Genomic DNA, 18,941 nt, shown 5'->3' on the forward strand with positions numbered 1-18,941 from the left:
ATGCATAAACGTGCAACACAGATTGTCTTGAAAGATTGCTTAATCATTAGGTCCATCAAGCCCATCTTCTACATCTAAAGAGCAAATCTGAATAATCCCACTTGCTGGCTAGATCAGTAGTTTCCCAGTGAATACTACTTCCTGGATACATTAACTAAAAGCACCACATTCTCAGTTTTCTTCTTCTTGCCCCAACTTAACCTCATTACTTTAATTTGAAGATAAAAGTCTAAGACACAAACTTATCATAAAGCACAGTTACAGAGGTCAAAATACTATGCTGATTTTCAAGATGATTTCAAACAGGATTACATTTTGGATGGATAGCCTGAGAAGAACTGACTAGACTGACACTTCTTTTGAGACAGAGAGAAATCAGCAACTGACGTATCTTTTGGTGAAGAACAGCTTTTTACAAATCACCCTTCCCAGAAACAGACTGCAAATGTTTCTGCTGATTATTAAATCATTGTGAATGGCTTCAGTCCTCAGAGAAATGTCTCTTTGTTATGGGAGAAAGAAGTCTAGTCATTTGCTTAATGTGCAACTACAGAAATTCAGTAATGTCCCACTTCTATATGCTACCCCATTTCAACAGTATTTAAGAAGTATTAAGAAGTATTTGAGAGTGCAAATGAAGACTACTTTTGAGACTTATACTGAGAGCTAGAGGAAAGAGTGTTTTTTTAAAAAAAGCCAACCTCAGCACACTTACGGAAACCATCAAGCACTTACTAGTTCTCTATACACTTTCTATTGTATATCATTTAAAATTATTTTTAAAATATACATAAGAGAAAACAATTACATAAGAGGATCAGTTTTAATTAAGGATTGTTTTATTGCTTACATTTTCTTATGTGTTACAAACTTTGGAGGCTATCTGGTTTATTTAAATAGACACAACATACAAGGAAATTGGCTCGGGCCTTTCACAGCATACACTGTTCTTAGGCTCAGATAATATACAAAATGCATCATTGATTTCTAGGGCCTATAGCTGTAGTGTTTTCTTCATGATTGCCTTTCAAGGGTAAATTCATTTTGTAAAAAAAGTAAGTGGGGTCTAAATCAAGGCACAAATGCAAATTATTTAAAATGTTCAAATCCAGCTCCCTATGAAAAAGCACCGGGGGGGGGGGGGGGGGAGGAGGGAGGGGTACATACAATAAAGTGCTGTAGAATAGCGTTCGTAATGAAAGCCCCAAGATCAGGAACCACAATAATTGTATATACTGTTCCAGTACATTTTTTGCACTAAGCTTCATGGAAATTTAGACCTTTTCTATGACAAATTCACTCTAGTGCAAAAAGGTTTTGATACAGTTCTTTTCCTTAGGAGGAGAAAGACTGACACTCATACGTACTAACAACATGCATAAACACTGCTTTTTGTCCAAACAAATCTGTTAAGTTAGAAATGTCAATCCCTGGCAGACATGAGAGGTTTTTTGACAAGTTAATCACACAGAGAATTAGAAATATCAAACCAATAATTAGTGATAGATGTGAATGGGTTCCAGTAGAAAAAGTCCTGAGTATAAGAGATTTTACACAACTTGACCTTGACTGGTAAACAGCCAACAATGGAACAGGGACAAAAACCCCAACCCATTCGTTAATTTTCAGACTTCAGCCTTTTCTTTTTTTCAGAATACAGTAATCAATAATACAGTGATCATTAATTCTCTGGCAATAAGGTGTGCAGCAATGTTCTTTAAACAAGTTAAAGATGCAACCAAATTGTTTTCAAATTATCTGCAGCTATTATTCCCAACTAACTACATGTTTCCTACCTATTCCTTTTTACAGCCTAATTTTTTTACTCCAATCTCAAATTAGACTACTAAAGAAGGTTATCTTGCCTAGGAATTTCTGCTGGAGTATGTTTGTTCAAGGATCACAGGGTTAGCCTGTTCTTAAGATAAATATGACTGAATGACTCTGAGAGCTCTTGTCTTGTTTGAAAGGAAATAGGCTGATTTCTGCAGAATAATATTAAGTGAAATTCATGGAAGTATAGTGTGTTATTATAGAAGTGGATGCTGTATATTTAACATTCTGTACTTTTCACAGCCCATATGGTATCACCTTATTGAAATCAGACTTAGAAAATCTGAAAGGTACAGCTTTAACTAGAGCATTGCAAATTAGTAGCATCTTTTATATGGAATCATTTGGACTGTTCTATACGTACAGAAGTATGACATACTAACAATTTGCAAGCTTCACTGACAAATTCCATCACGTGCAAGTAAATACTTTCAGCTGAGGTATGAGAAGCTTAATCGATGTCTTGACCATTCTTTATATAAATAGGTATCAAATTCTAGGTCAACAAGCAGTTTTGTCAATAACTTGTTCCTTGTTTTTAATTGTGTATGAAGACAGGATCTATTAGGAATGCTAGCAAATTCATTTTCAGCTAGAACTTACAGATGTCTAATGATTAATTACCTAGTTAATTTTTCTACCCTCTCCAAACAAAAATGCTTTGAATAGGATATTTTCTTGGATCTAAATATTATGTAAGTCCTAGACTTAAGCTTAGTTCCATATATCTATATAAACGTGAAAAAATACAAGGAAAAATGTCCTGTTCAAGGAACGTTAACATTCAGGAGTAAAAAAAAAAAAAAAAAAAAGTTTTTCAGGATACTGATTTCTTTAGTTACCATCATCATCCTCTTCAATGGGTTCTCGTAAACCATCACTCTGCCGACTTTTTCCGGCCATTTCTAATAACGCCTGAGCCTCGGGATCTACATCTAGGATACTCTTCTTACCTTTTATCTTAAAAATGAAACAAAATAAAATCTATTCAGTTTAAATGTAATTACAAATGAATCAATAGCAGGTCACAAGCAACAGTCATACTCAAAAATCCACAAGTAATGTCATTTGCAAGCTCATCACTATGAAGCATACATACTTCCCAAGTATGGCATTTAAGATTCATGGGGATACATCACCGCTTCAGTAACATATGATGCGCATAAAGTCTTCCTAAGAGGACAGTGGACTGTTTCAAATTTATTCAGGTTAAAAAACAGCCAGAACACATTGGTTAATCTGATCTCAGTTTCAAGTACAAATGTGAACTTTTTCTGAAGAGGAGGTTCAAGTATAGTTGAATATTTTTTGTAAGCAATTAGCTCTGTTTCTATTTACAGCTGTGTCCACTGAATGGATAGAACACATTAATTTAGTATGAAAAGAAGAAAACCCACCTCTGCAGAGCAGAGGGTTTAATAAGAGAATAAATTACAGGGACAGAGGAGACTGGAAGGAGGTCTCCTACTCATTCCCAGGAACAAACCAGACACAGAGTAGCATAAATCTATTGACACACAGTTTAAGCAAAAAAGCTCTCTCTATGAATCCTTATAGAAACAAGGCTTCCCAGAAATTTTATACATTCCTGTTCTACACAGAATATTAGGTGTTTAACTGCAGCTCTTGTGTCTTTATTAGTTCTCTGTCATATAAAAAAGTGCTGGCATTGGAGCTGCAAGGATTATAAACAGATGATCTACTGTAAAAAAGACAGTAAATTATAAAAGTTACTGAAAAACAGATCTTTTGGGTCACTCAGTTCTCTTCCTGAACTACAGATTATGCTTTACTTGCGAGTTTCAGTTTTATATATAATGGGTTTTACTGAACTCCTCCAAGGAGGTTCCTCTCACAGACCATTCCTCAACATCAGAAAGGCCTTCGGAATTTCAGAATAAAATGTTGCTCTTCTGACTCTGTCTTCTCATGGTTTCTGATGATCTTTCATACTGGAAACCTCAATAATGACACTGCTGTTTTGCCATTTACTTGCTACATAATATATGGCACCACAGGGCCATTTATAGATAAACAGACAGATGAATAGATAGATAAACAGATGGATATATGAGATATATAGACATGTAGAGATATTTGTAGATACATCCATATATATAGATATATTCATTACAATAGGCCAGTCAGTGTTAAATGAGAAAACTGCAGTTGTGAGCTTTTTATTCACATCTCCCATTCCAATTAGAACACAATTTCACAGGTTTTAATTTCTGTCACTTACCACTGCACTTTCTGGGAGGTCTCCCACTGCCCAAACTTCCATAGCATCCAGTGTAAAATTCTCTTTGGCTGACAGCTGGGGACTGTTGTAGGTGGTGCATCGAGGTTTTGCTTTACTATGTCCTTTCCCATAGTCGCTGTCTATCCAGAGTCCGAAGTAATCATGTTGTCCGCCCATACCCTGTGAATCACAGTAGCACATGAAATACTTGCTAGACATACAAAATAGAGTGGGCAAGTTATGAAACCTAGAGTACAAATTGCTAGTTTCAGTATTTACATCATACACCTACAAGTAGGTGAGGAAGGATATTCTGGGTGAACCTGTATTCAAATTAAGTATTCCTGAAGATAAACAAGAATTTACCTGTTTGCTGCTCTGCTCTTCTATGTTTTACAGAATATCAGTATTTGCAAGCACTTCAGCTGTATCTTGTTCCAAAAATTTAGATTACTGGCTTTTGTTTATTGACTAACAGTCCCATTTAAATGGGGTGGAGGGATTGCTCTTTTGTTTAGAAAAAGTGTCCACATTAAAGGATAAGGTAGTTTGACGTACTTTACTTTTAGAGCAAATTTATTCTAGATTACTGCAAGTCCCAGAGTTATGAGCACATAATCCTTCAAAACTGTTCAAAAGAGGCGGTGTGCTGTGGTTATGTAGAAAGCCCTCTGCATCTGGAGAGCTCGTTTGTGGATTTCAGTTAGGGGAACCTCTCCCTCTGAAATCACACAACAGCGGCGGCCTACGTACAGCTCTCGCACACTGTATTGGGCTCTGTCTTCTGTATTTTAGAAAGCACTCAGCATGGCAGTGAGAACAGCCAATGGTTGAATCTGCAGTTATACAGATCAGCTAGCTCACTCTGTTTAAATGATGTGGATATGTGCAGCCAGTTCTTCTGAACAACAGAAATGGAGGACTGCCTGAAGGGTTTGCATTATAATCAAAGTTGGGAGAAAAATTTCTTCCCAGAATCCCTATAAAGCTAACCTGCACAGAGCCCAACTACTTGGGTCAGATACAAATATGTTCTATTTTAACTTATTTAGTACTTCAGTACAAATATCAACTGTAAAGGAAAGTAGAAACTCTACCAGTACTGTAAGCAGTTCTCCATAGCTATTCATAGTTCACATTTTATGCTCATTAAAGACGCTTTAAGGGGAAAAAATAACCCAACCCTCTTAGTAAAAGAGTGGCACAAATAGCACAAAGAAAGGATGAGAATTTTCTCTGAGTAGTGAGTGAAATAAATCAGCTCAAAACAGCAGAAGCAAAACCATCACAGAATCACAGAATGGCTGAGTTTGAAAGGGACCTCTGGAGATCATCTAGTCCAAACCCCTTGCTCAAGCAGGGTCACCTAGAGCATGTTAGACAGGGTTGCATCCAGGCAGGTTTTGATTATCTCCAGAAGGAGACTCCGCAACCTCTCTGGGCAACTTGTTCCAGTGCTCTGAAAAATAGGACACTTCCAAATATCAGCCATGAATCCAATTTCCAAACTGTCATTTCTTAGTACTTACAAGTCCATTTGGCATTGTTTGTTGGCCATGGTTCAAATACATGTAGTGGTTGTTGTATCCAGTGCATATGTACACAGCAAGAGAGGGAAAAACAGAAAAGAGAAAGCATCTGTCATCACCTGCAAACAGAAGAAGAATTGGAGGTCAGAAAATTGGCTAAGCAGTAACTAGCCTACAAATAGAATAGGAAAAAAATCTTGAAGAAACATAGTTGAATAAATCAAAGGCAGCATCTGCAATCTCTGAAAAACAGTCCTGATGCCTAATCAAGATCTAGGCCTATTGTTTACTCTCAGTTAACTCTGTGCAGGGTCACAGAAATCAATGGGATTATATGGCTGTGATCAAGGGCAGAGTCAGAGGCATGACTAGTACATTACATTACTGTGTAAGGGTACAACTACTACAGGCTTCCATTGTATCACTAAAACTGGCCGACTGCTAGACCCATACAAACTGATATGAGTCTAGACTCCCTTCGTTCTGCCTCTATAGATATACAGATTAGTTTAGGCTCAATGATTTAGAGAACAATTTTTGTTATGGCCAGTTTTGTATTCAGAAGAGTCTGGGGCATGATTGTTCTGTACCCTGCATGTTATTCTATCACTAAAACATACAGTGTTGTCCCATCAACATAATGAAATATTACACTAACTGAATGAAGCAATAATCATCAAGTATTGATTAAGTGTAGGAATTGATGAGTTTTGTTTTGTTTTTTAATCAAAAGTGAGGTTATTCAGCAGGATAGATTGATATTCAGAGTCCATCAATTTTTTTTCCTGAAAACTGTCACAAGAGTTTTTTCCAAACAGTTCAAATAAAGTCCTCTCCTCTAAGTTTCCAAGGGACAAAAAGTTCAGTTTGTCCAAAGGAACCTTTTGCTATGGAATTTTAAAAAGGAAACAAAAGCAAAGTGCACAAAAGGCAATAGAAGAGTCCAGGAGACTTAGCCTGGTGTTTGCCTGTTCTGAGATAAAAGATTGCCATCTGCTGGACATGTTATTTAAACACTAATTCATCTGCTATGCTGTATTGCCTTCATTTTCACCCATGCAACTCCAGGGGCTGATGGATTTCACTTAAAAGAGAACTGGTTCCATGATCATTAATACTGTAATTTTAAAATTCTTATCAAATAACAGACAAACATTCATAAGTAATATGCCTGACTAGGTACAAGGAAAGAATAATTTGGCATGTATTTTATATGCTTGCAGAATGTCTGTTATTTTTTGCCATAAGAGAATACTTCTAAAGTGTAGAAAATATGTTTCATGTTACATATGCAATATAAGCAAAATAACAGTATCCATTAAGTGGACAGGATTGTTGCAGCTGTATAGAAGAAACAATGCTCATCAAAGCCATAAGATATTCGCAAAAAGAAAAAAAAAAAAAAAAAAAAAAAAAAGGAAAAGCATGTCCTGCCTTGAAACTGTGGCTTCACCTCCCAGGAATGAGATGCAAATCCACCGAAGATATAACCATCTAAGTCCTTTAGGATCACTACGCAGGGACCTTTGTTCACAATATGCCCACATAACTGTGAAAAGCTTTCCCCGTGAACTCTAGAAGAAAATAAAAGTTGCCACTTGTGCTGTAGCTCTACAGGCAGATGGGAGTTGATGTATATGATGGATGGGATGTCAAAGAGACTGATAAGTCCTCTTCCTTTGATGCCTTTGCAGCCTGGAACCAAGTTGACTATGTCTTTGGCTTGGTCTGAGAGAGAATGCAGGACATGGAAGCCTTGTCTGATAACAACACTGAGGAAAGTTGAGATGTGTGGAACTCGATACACCCAGTCCTCAATGACGCTTTGATCAAAAGTGGTCTCCATCAGCTGAGGACCTACAGGTTTCTTCCCATCTAAATAAAAAGACATATGGGAAAGTTATTTAGCTGGCATAAACACTATCCACTGGTTGGGCGGACATGACTAAGAAACATGAACTCCTAGTTATATGAGATTTTCTTTGTAAGACTGTTGTTATTATCGCAACAGTGCAAAGGTAATCCTGGGCTCTGCAGAAGCACACACAGTCAAAAACATATGCAGATCTACCAAAATACCAGTCACCTGCAAGTTAGGTATTTGTAAAACACACATGTTCCATGACAAAGTGCTCTGCATGCCAATTTAAACTGGGACTTCAAATCAAAAGAATTTATGGAAGGAATTTGGGAAGGTAAAATAACCAAAATTCCTAAGTTACTCTCAAACCATCATGTTTTAAATACTGATCTCACCATTTACATTCAAGGCATATATGACCTGAAGAACATAATCCTTGTGAGATCAGTGATCCTGCAAGCTCTGTGCCATTCTAGGATATACTACACCAGCACTGCTTACCTGCAAGCTTCAATTCTGACAGCAGCTGAGAAGCCAAAACCTTTGCGCCACTTGCAGAATCTCTAGTGTTCTCCAAATTCCAACCTTTCAGTTCCTTCCTGTAATTCAGTACATGGACTAGAGACATGATCAGATCCTCTGTGAACTTAAAAGGTTAAAATATTACCATTATGGTATTTTTTCAAGAAAATTGCTAAGAGCTTCAAAAGACCACCACACACTTTTTGGGAATAGAGACAAGCAGTACTGATACTATGATCCTACCTGCAGAAACCTCCTCTCAAGTGTCAGAAAGAACACAAGTGCTATCTCAGTGTCATAGATTTTGAAAAAACACCCTTTTCCAAGACACTTTTCAAATGTTACTTGACAAAGCATCTCTGTAAAATACAGCGGTGGGTGGAGGGGCAAATTTTGCAGTGATGGGATGCAGTAGTGAATTAATGTTTGTGAGACCCCATTCCCCCGTCTTGCAAGCTACGTGTTTGATTCACATGTCTAGCCTGTGCCTATATGACCATGTCCCCACCAGTGACACCACAGCAGGAAGACTGGCGAAGTGAGCAGAGGACTGCGTTCAAGTTGAACAGCTGTTAAAGTGTTAAACAGCTCTGATATTTGGATGAGCTAAGACACAGACAAAGGGTCAGACTGTGTCCCTTCAATTCAGGCTGTGCTCCCATGTGGAGTCCCAGTACCTTGTTACCTTGTAATTGCTCTGGAAATTGTTTTTCCTCAGTTCCAGGAAGCACGTGCCAGCCACATCATACCCTCTGCTAGCTCTCAACTCTGGCCATTCTCTGCACCTCTCAGAGTGTGCTTCTGAATCCTCAAATGAAGCAGTCAATGGGGTCCCCAAAATCTAACTCCTGGTTCTCAAAGTAGGCAGGCTGGCATGGAAAATGCTTGAAAATGGTCCTCCCATATAACCCAGTTTGTTTACACTGTCCAAGATCAGCAAGTCAGTGGCAGAGCCGTGGAGAAGATAAAAAGTCAGAAACCTCTAATCTGAACCTCCTAGTTTAAGGATCATCTTCAAATGAACAATTAACAGTCCACAGTCCTGCTCCCTTTTAACACCCCACTCACTAGACCATGTTTAATTGCTTGTTTACCTCTTGGATTTGTTTGCCCTTCACAGACCCTTCTGTCTTGGAGATCATTCTCATTATTATGGTAATCTTCTCATCTGCATTCCCTTTTAAGAGGTTTGACATAAAAATTACAAATTGCTCCTTAGCAATCTGTTCGCTTGGTCCAGATGACTTCCCACTCAGGTCAATACTTTTCATTCCATTGTACAACCGAACAGTCATTTGCTCTGGTAATGGTTCCCGCATATAGGCCTACCAGTAGAAAACGAGCAAAAAAACCATATTTTTAAAATGAAGAATAGTTAATATATTCCAGCTATTCTGTGCAGAGCTATACTGCTTATACACCAAGTATCTACTAACAGAAACAAACTTCTGTTAAAGGATAGGTTTTCCAAGAGAAAAAAATCACAAATATTTATATTATCGCCTTTTCAATGCAATTTAGTGATTTGAATCAGTTATTCTAAGAATGCCACAGACTTCAAAAAGAAAGCTGCAAAACATTAATAGGATACTAGCAAAGGATTTCTGTATGATGACTGGTGCAAAAGTTTACAACTCTGGGAGTCCAAGATTAAAAATTATGTTATGCTAATAATAACTCTGCCTTTGGTAGTGGAGCTCACAGACGTGGAAAGTAAAGCATGTCTCAGTTCTGGCCTCATGAAAATGCAGGCAAGGTATTTAACTAGAATGTATGGGTAGAGACAATTCTGAAAAGCTTCCCACTTCCACTTCAAACTAAATTTAAATCACCTGACTTATATAAGGCATCCCTAGTGTGAGACAGTTGAAATCAAAATTTATTCATCCAAGCTGCATGACTGGCCTTTTGAATTACAGTCTGACTTGTATACATCATCACATATCCCAACACGGTGGGAAAGATCTGACTCTTTATTCAAGAAACTTTCACAGTACTCAAGATAATTACAGGGTTTAAAAATAAATCATACTAAAAACATCCACATGTAAGGATGTGATTACACAGTCTCTTCACTGTGCAAAGGACTGTGCATAACATGCTTAATACCTGACCTCACTCTTATATGCAGAGGTGTAGCCCAATGTAGACGGTGCTGAAATCAATGGAGCTCCACCTGTGTAAAAGCACTCTCATCTATTCAATGGAGTCGCTATTACCAACCCACTGCTGACTCAATACCACTCCTACTGAAGCCACCAGGGCTATTCCTATTTGATGTTGATGGTTATTGCTGTGCACACAGGGTGTGATCCAATATGCCAGCCCCTAGCCTGCTTCTGTTGACGTCAATGGTAAAACTCCCATTGATTTCAGTAGGAACAGAATTGGCAACCACAGGCATAGATATTAGAGTGCTTTATGTTGAGAGAGGGACTGTCACAGGGGGTACAGCTGTCTTCAGGAGGCTTTCTAAAAGTGCTCCATGAGCCTAAAGTGAGACAAGCAGCAGGGAAAATCATTACACACACTATACTTCAGGGCTTTTCACTTCACACTGCAGTATTACCTGCCTACTCCCTACTTTTTCCTATCCTCCACTAACTTTGTTGCACTGTATTGTTATGCTCAGAGCTATTCCAGTGAGTAGATTTGGTGGGGGGGAGCGAAAGAGGACTGCAAAAAAAGGAAGCTTTAATAAATATCTAACAAACTCACCTCTCTGACATTTTAAAATCCTTGTCTCAAATGGCTTCAACAGCGTAAGTACCTAGAGAGTCTTGATCTGCCTGCTATCCAAGCTACGCAATGCCACCCACGCTCCGGTGCAGAAGCCAGGCACCTTCCCTCTAGTTAAGTGCTGAGTCTAGGCAGAATACAGTAGCTTGGGGATGCTGCCCTGTCAGTGAAGTGCTATTAGACTGTTGCTAGATTAAATCCATCACATATCCATCTAGCTCAGGCATGAGTATAGATGTATATTACTCAGGCATGTCACTGCAATAGTCCCTGTACTAAGGAATTAGGCACATACAGACAGTCTTCTAAAAGACTTTAATTTAAGCAGGCAAAGCAAAAAGGCAGGAACTGAAAAGAAAAAGGTTCATCAATGTCACATCAAGCTGGTGGCAAAGCTAGAAAGAGAAATACTTCCAGATCACAACTGAATAAAGGGCCACAGTTTTAGAAGACTGAAAGGCTGGGCAGCAGCAACACTGTTTCCAAACTGGTGACCGCTCATAAAAAGCCAGGCCGGAGCAAGGCTAATCCTCGTCTGTATGCAAATGAATTACTCACTACCTTAAAACATCCTGCCTCTTTCATGGAGTTTTAATTTAATGGATTTTATTAACTGTGTTAGTATCTCGTGGCTTGATTCCTCTTTAACTGAAGATATCAAGCATTATAATGAATCATTTTCCTTTGATTAGAAAATGAATGCAAAGTTAATCAGAGAGCATAATATATGTTAATTAACTAAAACAGGGAGCTGCCGCTTAATCAAGTGAAATTAAATTCTCTCCTTTTGATGCAAGTGGAAAGATTAGAGACAGGGATGCAACTGAGAAAGATATAATCAAATATAAACTAAATTCACAACAGCTTTGCAAGAAAATCTGTAAATAATCACATGCTACAGACTTTATGGGGGAAGACTATTCTCCTATTTTTCTAGTTTCCGTAAAAATATTTTCATATCTTCCAGGTTACTTTAGAACTGAGAAAGCTGTGGATGGATCCAATAGTGCAATTTAAGAGACCCATTAATCCAAATTCAATAGTCATTATTCATCTTAAACCGTAAGAAAATATTAGATATCATTAACTATCCAACTGAAACAAACAAAACCCTTAAAAGCAACTATTGGCACATCTCTAATTCCTTCCTGGAATTATGTTTTATACACTACATTACAGACATAGTAGATTTGCTTGCCTGTAGTGCTGCCAGAGTCATGATTTTTTTCATAGCTTTTCCACTTTTTGCTCCTGCTGCACCACTTGATAAAGTATCAAACAATCCATCGATGTCAGTCTGCTCTTCAGGAAGAAATCTGGACAGGTGATTCTGATAGGTGTTGCTTTCTGCATTTCCCATCTTTCAAAAAGGTAATGAAAACCTGAAACAAAGGAAATGAAAACCTGAAACAAAGGAAAGGGAAGACCAAAAAATGTAAAGAGAGAAGAACCACAATGGCAGCAGAAGACACATCAGACCTGTACAAGTTTAGTGAGAGGAGAAAATTACTAGCTTTCTAGTAAGCTATTACAACTAGTGGTAAGTCTTCATGAATACAGCAGCTAAATGAACTCGAAGAAAAAACATCTGAACATTAACTAGAGTTAAAAAAAAAAAAAAAAAGATCTGTCAGCTCTCTGCTAAGACCACCCTGTCTACCAATGCAAATATCATTCAAGCCTTATCAAATGGAAAAACCAATATGATTTAATGATTAGATTAGCTTGTACAAAGTGACCGTGACTCTGTCGGCTGGAATACATCAGTAACGTGAAGGGAATGGCCTGATTATGGATTATTCATGACAGATTACGCTACATCTTTCTGAGGCATTAATGGCCTAAGTCTCTGTACAGCGTATGGCACTAAAACACCATCACTCCTAAGTCTCTGAAGACCACAGGGGAATGTTTTTCTAGGGACGCAAGTCAGAAGTCATTCAAAAGGCTGCCAAGGTAACAAAAAAACATTTGGGAAGAGGACTCCGGATCACCAAAACACACAGCTGCATGGGGTGCTGACGCATAGTGAGAGCTGGCGCCCGTAAAATTAGTTTTTTTTTTTTTTTTTTTTTTTTGAATTGTTTAGTGGTACAAGTGTCCTTTCTCTCCCTCTGCCAGGATTCACCTGGAAAGGTTTCGCGGCAAGAGCGAGGGGAACGGGAGGAAAAGGCAGCGCGGGCGAGCGGCGTCCGCCCCATCTCCCCGCAAAGCCGCCGGCTGTCACAGAAGCGCTGCCCTGCTTCATGCTACAAGCAGTGTCTCACCCTTTCATTAAGCTGAGCAGTACTTATTAACGGGATTTAATAAACAACTCCAAATTATTAACAGCTTAGGGAAAACAAATTAAGGAGACGAGGCACCAGGAACGGTCCCAAGGCCTCGGCTCGGCCGCTCCAGCTTCCCGCCACGAGCCAGCGCTGAATCCGGCGAGCGCAAGCGGCGCCAGCGCCACCGCCAGCAGCCTTTTGGGGTGTTTTCTCCCGTTTTTCCCCTCCCGCCCCGCCGAGCCGGTTGGGGCCTCCCGGGGGCCCGGGCAGAGCCGCGCAGGGCTGCGCGAGGCCCCGCCACGGCCGCGGCGCCCCCGCGGCCTCCTCCTTCCTTACCGGCAGGGCGCCGCCGGCTCGCTGCGCACAACCTCCCCCCTCCCCTCCCCTTCCTTCCCCGCCCCGCTCCCGGGCTCGGCCCCGCCCCCCGCCCCTCGCCCCTCGCCACCGCCGCGGCCCGGCCCGCCCGGCCCGGCCCCGCGGGCCGTCCGCCCGGGGCGGAGCCCGCCGCGCAGGGAGACGGCGCCGCCGCGCGGCCGCGGAGGGAGACGGCGCCGCCCCGCGGCCGCGCAGGGAGACGGCGCCGCCCCGCGGCCGCGCAGGGAGACGGCGCCGCCGCGCGGCCGCGCAGGGAGACGGCGCCGCCGCGCGGCCGCGCAGGGAGACGGCGCCGCCGCGCGGCCGCGCAGGGAGACGGCGCCGCCCCGCGGCCGCGCAGGGAGACGGCGCCGCCCCGCGGCCGCGCAGGGAGACGGCGCCGCCCCGCGGCCGCGCAGGGAGACGGCGCCGCCCCGCGGCCGCGCAGGGAGACGGCGCCGCCGCGCGGCCGCGCAGGGAGACGGCGCCGCCGCGCGGCCCCGTGGCCGAGGCGTCGCGCTGCGCTGTGCTGGGCTGGGCTGGAAACCGCCTCTTTCCTTTCCCCCCTTTTTTCCCTTTTTGGGGGTGAGGAGAGCGTATGCGTCTGCGTAGGCACGTGGGCGTTTGCACGCGCAGGGCCGGCAGGGCGGCGAGGGAAACGGCTGGCAGAGATTGCCAGGAGCGGGAGCGGTGCGAGGCCGAAGCGAGGTTTTCATCGTGAGTGGAAATACAAAAAGAAAACGCCCATTGCAAGCGCTAAATTTCCCTGCCACGGCTGGCAAAACAGCGGCCGTCCCGCGGCTGGGACACGGGGGCTGAGAGACGAACCGGGGTTACTGTCCCGCGGCGGGAGCCGCGAGCGCGCCCGAGACCGCCGGCCGCGCAGCACGAAAGAAGGGAAATTTTCAGTAGCAGTCGAGGCGGGGTTCCCGCTTGCTTTCTTCTGGTACCCCGAGCAAAAATCCTGATAAAATTAAGTTCTCCAAATACTCTGTTTTCTTAAATCCCCGTCCTACTCAAGCTTTATAGAATATTTTTGTTGTTGCCAACTGAGAATTGGAAACACGTTGCTCAGGATTCCTCGAATTACAGATTGGGTGAAGGTCGTGTGCGAGTGAGCGGGTCCTGGTTTTGGTTTGTTATCTTCGTCACTAGAATCGCGTAAGGTTACCAGCTGGTTTCAGCAGGGTCAGGACGTAACAGGTAAAACCTGACTGAATGAATGGGAAGTTGATGTGAGCTCAAATTCGGCGGTTAATCTAGAAACTGTTTGAGACCAGTTCATCCACGAGATGGCATAGTATGTTAAGAAAGATAGGTGCAAAACCTATAACTGAGTGTTGAAAGTGTGTTTAGATTTCTGGGTTCATAGACTATATGTGCATAGAAGTAAAAACTCCTGGCGGAAATTATTTTCATTTCTTCTACATGAACTCTGTAAACATAATATGGGCAATGAGGACAAAACTCCATTCCTGGTAACACTCCCTCCCCAGGCTATGGAAGCGCTTTCCTAGTGAAAGTCTGTGGTGATGGTTTGGTTTCAGTGTGCAGCTGGCTTTTTTTTTTCTCTTTCAGGTTGCATTTTAAGTTGTTGTAGCTCTTTCTCTGAGATACTTTCTCAGCCTGGAAAAAGAGGACTAGAGATTCTGTTCCTTACGGTACGACTGACAGCACCAATGTCTCCACAAAGACACGGTGACTTCGTGACCTGTCTTGTCTTACTGTTTAGCTCAGAATCAGTCGAAAGCAGCTGAGGGGGATCCGGCTTTCCGTGGCTCCAAGCAGCAGCTTCTGCAATGACGACGCACGATGCATTGCCCTCTTTCGTTCATCTCTTCCCTGCAACGGAGGTGACCCTACAGACTCTGGGCTTATTTTCCCAGCATCTGAGTCTAAACTGAGCGGCCTGCTGCTACTGCTGGGTGGATTTTGGTAACCTGCCTGCAGCGCTAGACTGTAGTCTGCAGCATAGACGTAATCTTAAAGCCATGAGATACTAACGCTAGATTGCATATATTATTCACCTGCTGTGGAGGAATTTCCAGGTCATAGGGTAACACCCTTCCATAGCCTTTTTCTACCAAGAGCATGTACCGTCAAGCTAGAAACCTGGTCCATGAGGGTAATAGTTTGCAACACTCTTTAAATGACTAGTCACTTCCTCAAGTGTATTTTCAGATGCTCTAGTTGAACTAATTAGGTCTCTCAAGTCACTTTGCTTCCACCAGTAAGAAAGAGAGAATGCATTAAGAAGCCTTTTAAGGACGTTCAAGGATATGCTGGTATAAGAGAAAGAGGAAGCAAGTAGAAATAACAAAAGTTCTGGAAACATTTGTGGCTAGCATTGTGAACTAGTGATAAATGTGTATTTGTTTGCAGAGTCAGGAAAAAAAAAACAACCCTTTATTAAAAAGTATACTTTAGATTTCCACATAATTAAGTGGTGGTGGTTTTACTCATTTACCAAAACTACAGAAAACCTAAATGGCCTTAATTCCAGGTAATTCTGATATCAGCAGTTCTGCTTTTCAATTTAAGGAAATTCTCTGTTGTGAAAGTAAACATCTTAACTTGTAATGTAAATGATGTGTTTAGCAGCCTGTTTGTGTATATCAGCTGGGTTTATTTTACCTAGATTGTCTTTTATTTTCTTTAAAATGATTTTTTTTTCCTATTGAGTCAGAAGTGAGATCCTCACTTCCTCATCGCTCTTGTATGCATATGTAGAGATAGTTACTCCCTGGTGGCGGTGATACAGAGAACTATTCTTATTTGCCTTTGATACAATATGCTTTCCACCAGGGTAACGTATTTCATTGTAATTTTTTTGTTACAAAAGATTGACTGAGAATGGGACCTCACTATGGCACAGACTATGCAGACACAGAGATACAGGTGATTTCTGTTCCAAAAAGCCTATTAGCTCCCACGAATGGTGATATCCCATCAGTGGCACTTTCCAACAAGGTATCTGTTCAGAGGACTTTGTTTCCAAACAGAGCATTGGGCTACATCTTCAAATCTCTTAGAAGGAGCAGTGTTTCAAATCACATGAAAGAAATGCATGTGGTGCTTTTAACTTCTCAGTTATTACTCAGTATATTAGTTAAATTATATTGTAGAACTTTGGCACTTGCAAAAGAAGTCAAACCTGATCTCTTAAAGGCAGTGGAGTTAAATTATAAATGAACCTTGCTCATGTTTTGGGGTTGAGTAAACACAACAGTCATTGTGCCTCTTTCTAATGCTGTTTAGCTCTGTATTTGCTATTTTGGTTATATATTTGCACCTTTACCAACCACCTACAGTCTCTGTAAATTAAATTCTGCAAAAATTTCATTTGATGAAACTAGCTATAGGCTCAGCCTACTGATCATCTTGTAGCATGAGGTCAACACAAAATTTCTTTGACTATAAAAGGTAGTCCGAACCTTTCCACTGATGCTCTTTATAAATGTATTGTTCAATTCTGCATTTAATTGGCTCCTCTAGTCTTTTTTGCTTTGTGACAGCCCCAGTCTTGCAGTTACTTACCTGATTTGTCTTCTGTTTTTGTGAGATTGCCATATATGGCTAAAAAAAGTCTCACTGTAACCGGAACTGCATCCTTAGGTTGTCATAAAGGAAGTTCTGGGTTTTGCAAGAGCCTTTGCAAAAGGCTCTTCTTCTCTTTACAGAAACCTCTGCCTGTTAGTAGCCAACTCCCTTTTATAAAGGGAAGGAAAGAAAAGGGTGCACTGTAGAGGTGATTCTGATTGTGAGTGAAAATGGCAATATGCAGTATCTAACCCTGTGCATGGCAAGGTCCCACAGAAAGGACAGAAGTAATGTTAAGCCACAATTACAGCTCCGTGCAGTCTGATCTTTTTCTGATTGAACACGTGCCCTGGCTCTCTCCTTCTAAGTCACTAGAGTAGCACTAGAGAGTCTGTTCTCAGGAGTCTGTGGGGTAGGAGTGGGTCTTATAAAGGGATGAAGTGAGGGTGTGCTTGGAAACATAGACATCTAAGTGCCATAGCTATAAATCCTAAAGATACAGATTAAAATCATATTTTTTTAAAAAAGGAAAAAAATAAAACAGGAAAGGTGGGGGAAAAAAGACAACTCAGCTGTAGTGGTGCATGTCCACTGACATTGACATTTCTCAGTTGTATAAATATGAGAAACACAATAGCTTGATGTTTCTCTTTCGAAGTTTTCTGAAGGCAAATGTCTTCAAGTTCCCGAGGTCCATCCAGCAACAAGACTAGCTGGTAAGCTACTCTGACCTCTGGCATTTCCCAGTTCCCAGTTTTTAATACTTACTTTGGCCATGTTAATACACTTTTAACATAGTAGTAGTATTTATAACTTATTTCATAACCAGGCCTGTGACCCAGGTTGGAGTATGAGATCTTATACTTTAAGAAACCATCTGCTATAGTCTTTGTATAAACTGGAGTAAATTTAACAAGGCAAATCAACCTTAACAGGGGAACCTTTTCCATGAAATATGCAATCTATGATGCTTAGAAACCATAAGCAACCGCTTCTGGGTTTTTTTTTTCTGCTTAGCCTAAGCCTAGTTTGAATGAAATACACCAGATTACTCACTACATTAGCTCACTCTTTCATATTGTTTACAAAGATTTATAATCAGTGTTTAATAAAAATACTGTAGAGTAGAGCAAGCATCTACAAATGTAATTGTTAAAAGGAGTCAAATGGGAGGACTGTCTCTGCCTGAGTATAAATAGTTTTTTTTTTTCCCTCTAGAGTTTGTTGAGCGTTTTTGCTCTGATGAGGAAGTTTCTTACAGAATCTTACAATTCATAACTTCAGCTGTTTCCATTTACTTCAAGATGAAAAGCAGAGTAACTGTTTGCTCTTGATGGAAACAGAAGGTCTGATTTCCTCAGAACAGAGCAAGCATTTCATCTGCTGCAGTACAGGGTACGCTACGCATAGTAGCACGGTGGCTCAGATTTTTGGAACTGGATATGAATATAGTTTCATGCACACGATGTGTGATTGTGAGTGGTCTCGTGCACGGACTGTTTGGTCTACTGGTCCAAAACCCTGGAAGTGTTAATGCAAGAGGAGACAATAAGGTGGAGATACAGCAAGGAAATAAAACAATTTTAGAGCATTATATCCAGCAAATGAAAAGTGTTTGAGTAGGACATGGGAGAACTCTTGTAACGTTCTTGAACTGATTTTCACCCCTGTTCACCTCTGTTATACACACAGACGCTCTCTCTTTCTTCAGACAGTGGGAGAAAAACCCTTACAAACATCTTAGATTTGTAGTTACTAGTGAAGGAAGTCTTTTTCAGCAGGACAGCTGTGTTTCTTGGCACTGTAGAGTGTTTACACCCACATGTAACAAGAAACCAGTGTTTTGTCATCTGCTGTGTGATGAACTCTTACGTTTTGAAAAAAAGTGATGGAAACCTGATCAGGGCTTGTGAGATTCTGAGAGCCATTAAATAAATCTTGCCATTTTAGAGTGTTTGTGCAACTAATATTGCACACATTTCACGTTATTTGCAGCTTTTTTCCCGTACCACTAGCCTCATTCCTACCATGTGGGCTTGATTTTACCTCTT

At 41.1% G+C, this 18,941-nt stretch overlaps 1 protein-coding gene across 2 annotated transcripts; it reads right to left on the reverse strand.

Moving 5' to 3' along the window:
* Positions 1 to 817: 817 nt before the first annotated feature.
* On the reverse strand, positions 818 to 13,365 carry MEAK7 (MTOR associated protein, eak-7 homolog). 2 transcript variants are annotated; one of them, XM_062586608.1, is made up of 8 exons: positions 13,333 to 13,365; positions 11,925 to 12,108; positions 9,082 to 9,312; positions 7,967 to 8,111; positions 7,039 to 7,479; positions 5,605 to 5,723; positions 4,076 to 4,255; positions 818 to 2,793 (listed from the first exon to the last, which is right to left on the reverse strand). In XM_062586608.1, exons 2-8 carry the CDS (start codon positions 12,084 to 12,086, stop codon positions 2,668 to 2,670), a joined length of 1,404 nt encoding a protein of 467 aa, XP_062442592.1. In that variant the 5' UTR covers positions 12,087 to 12,108; positions 13,333 to 13,365; the 3' UTR covers positions 818 to 2,667. The 2 variants fall into 2 exon arrangements, with proteins under 2 accessions (XP_062442592.1, XP_062442593.1); XM_062586609.1 differs by lacking the exon at positions 13,333 to 13,365 and adding an exon at positions 12,855 to 12,981.
* Between the last annotated feature and the right edge of the window lie 5,576 nt (positions 13,366 to 18,941).

The sequence above is a fragment of the Rhea pennata genome, chromosome 13 (genome assembly GCF_028389875.1).
Source record: "Rhea pennata isolate bPtePen1 chromosome 13, bPtePen1.pri, whole genome shotgun sequence".
Lineage (NCBI taxonomy): Eukaryota > Metazoa > Chordata > Aves > Rheiformes > Rheidae > Rhea > Rhea pennata.

Excerpts from the sequence above, each read along its gene's own strand:
- MEAK7 (XM_062586608.1), bottom strand. The coding sequence starts at position 12,086 with ATGGGAAATGCAGAAAGCAACACCTATCAGAATCACCTGTCCAGATTT. Across the intron at positions 7,480-7,966 it reads GTCAGAATTGAAGCTTGCAG|ATGGGAAGAAACCTGTAGGT; the intron begins GTAAGCAGTGCT and ends CTTTTTATTTAG. Across the intron at positions 2,794-4,075 it reads ACCTCCCAGAAAGTGCAGTG|ATAAAAGGTAAGAAGAGTAT; the intron begins GTAAGTGACAGA and ends TTCATTTTTAAG.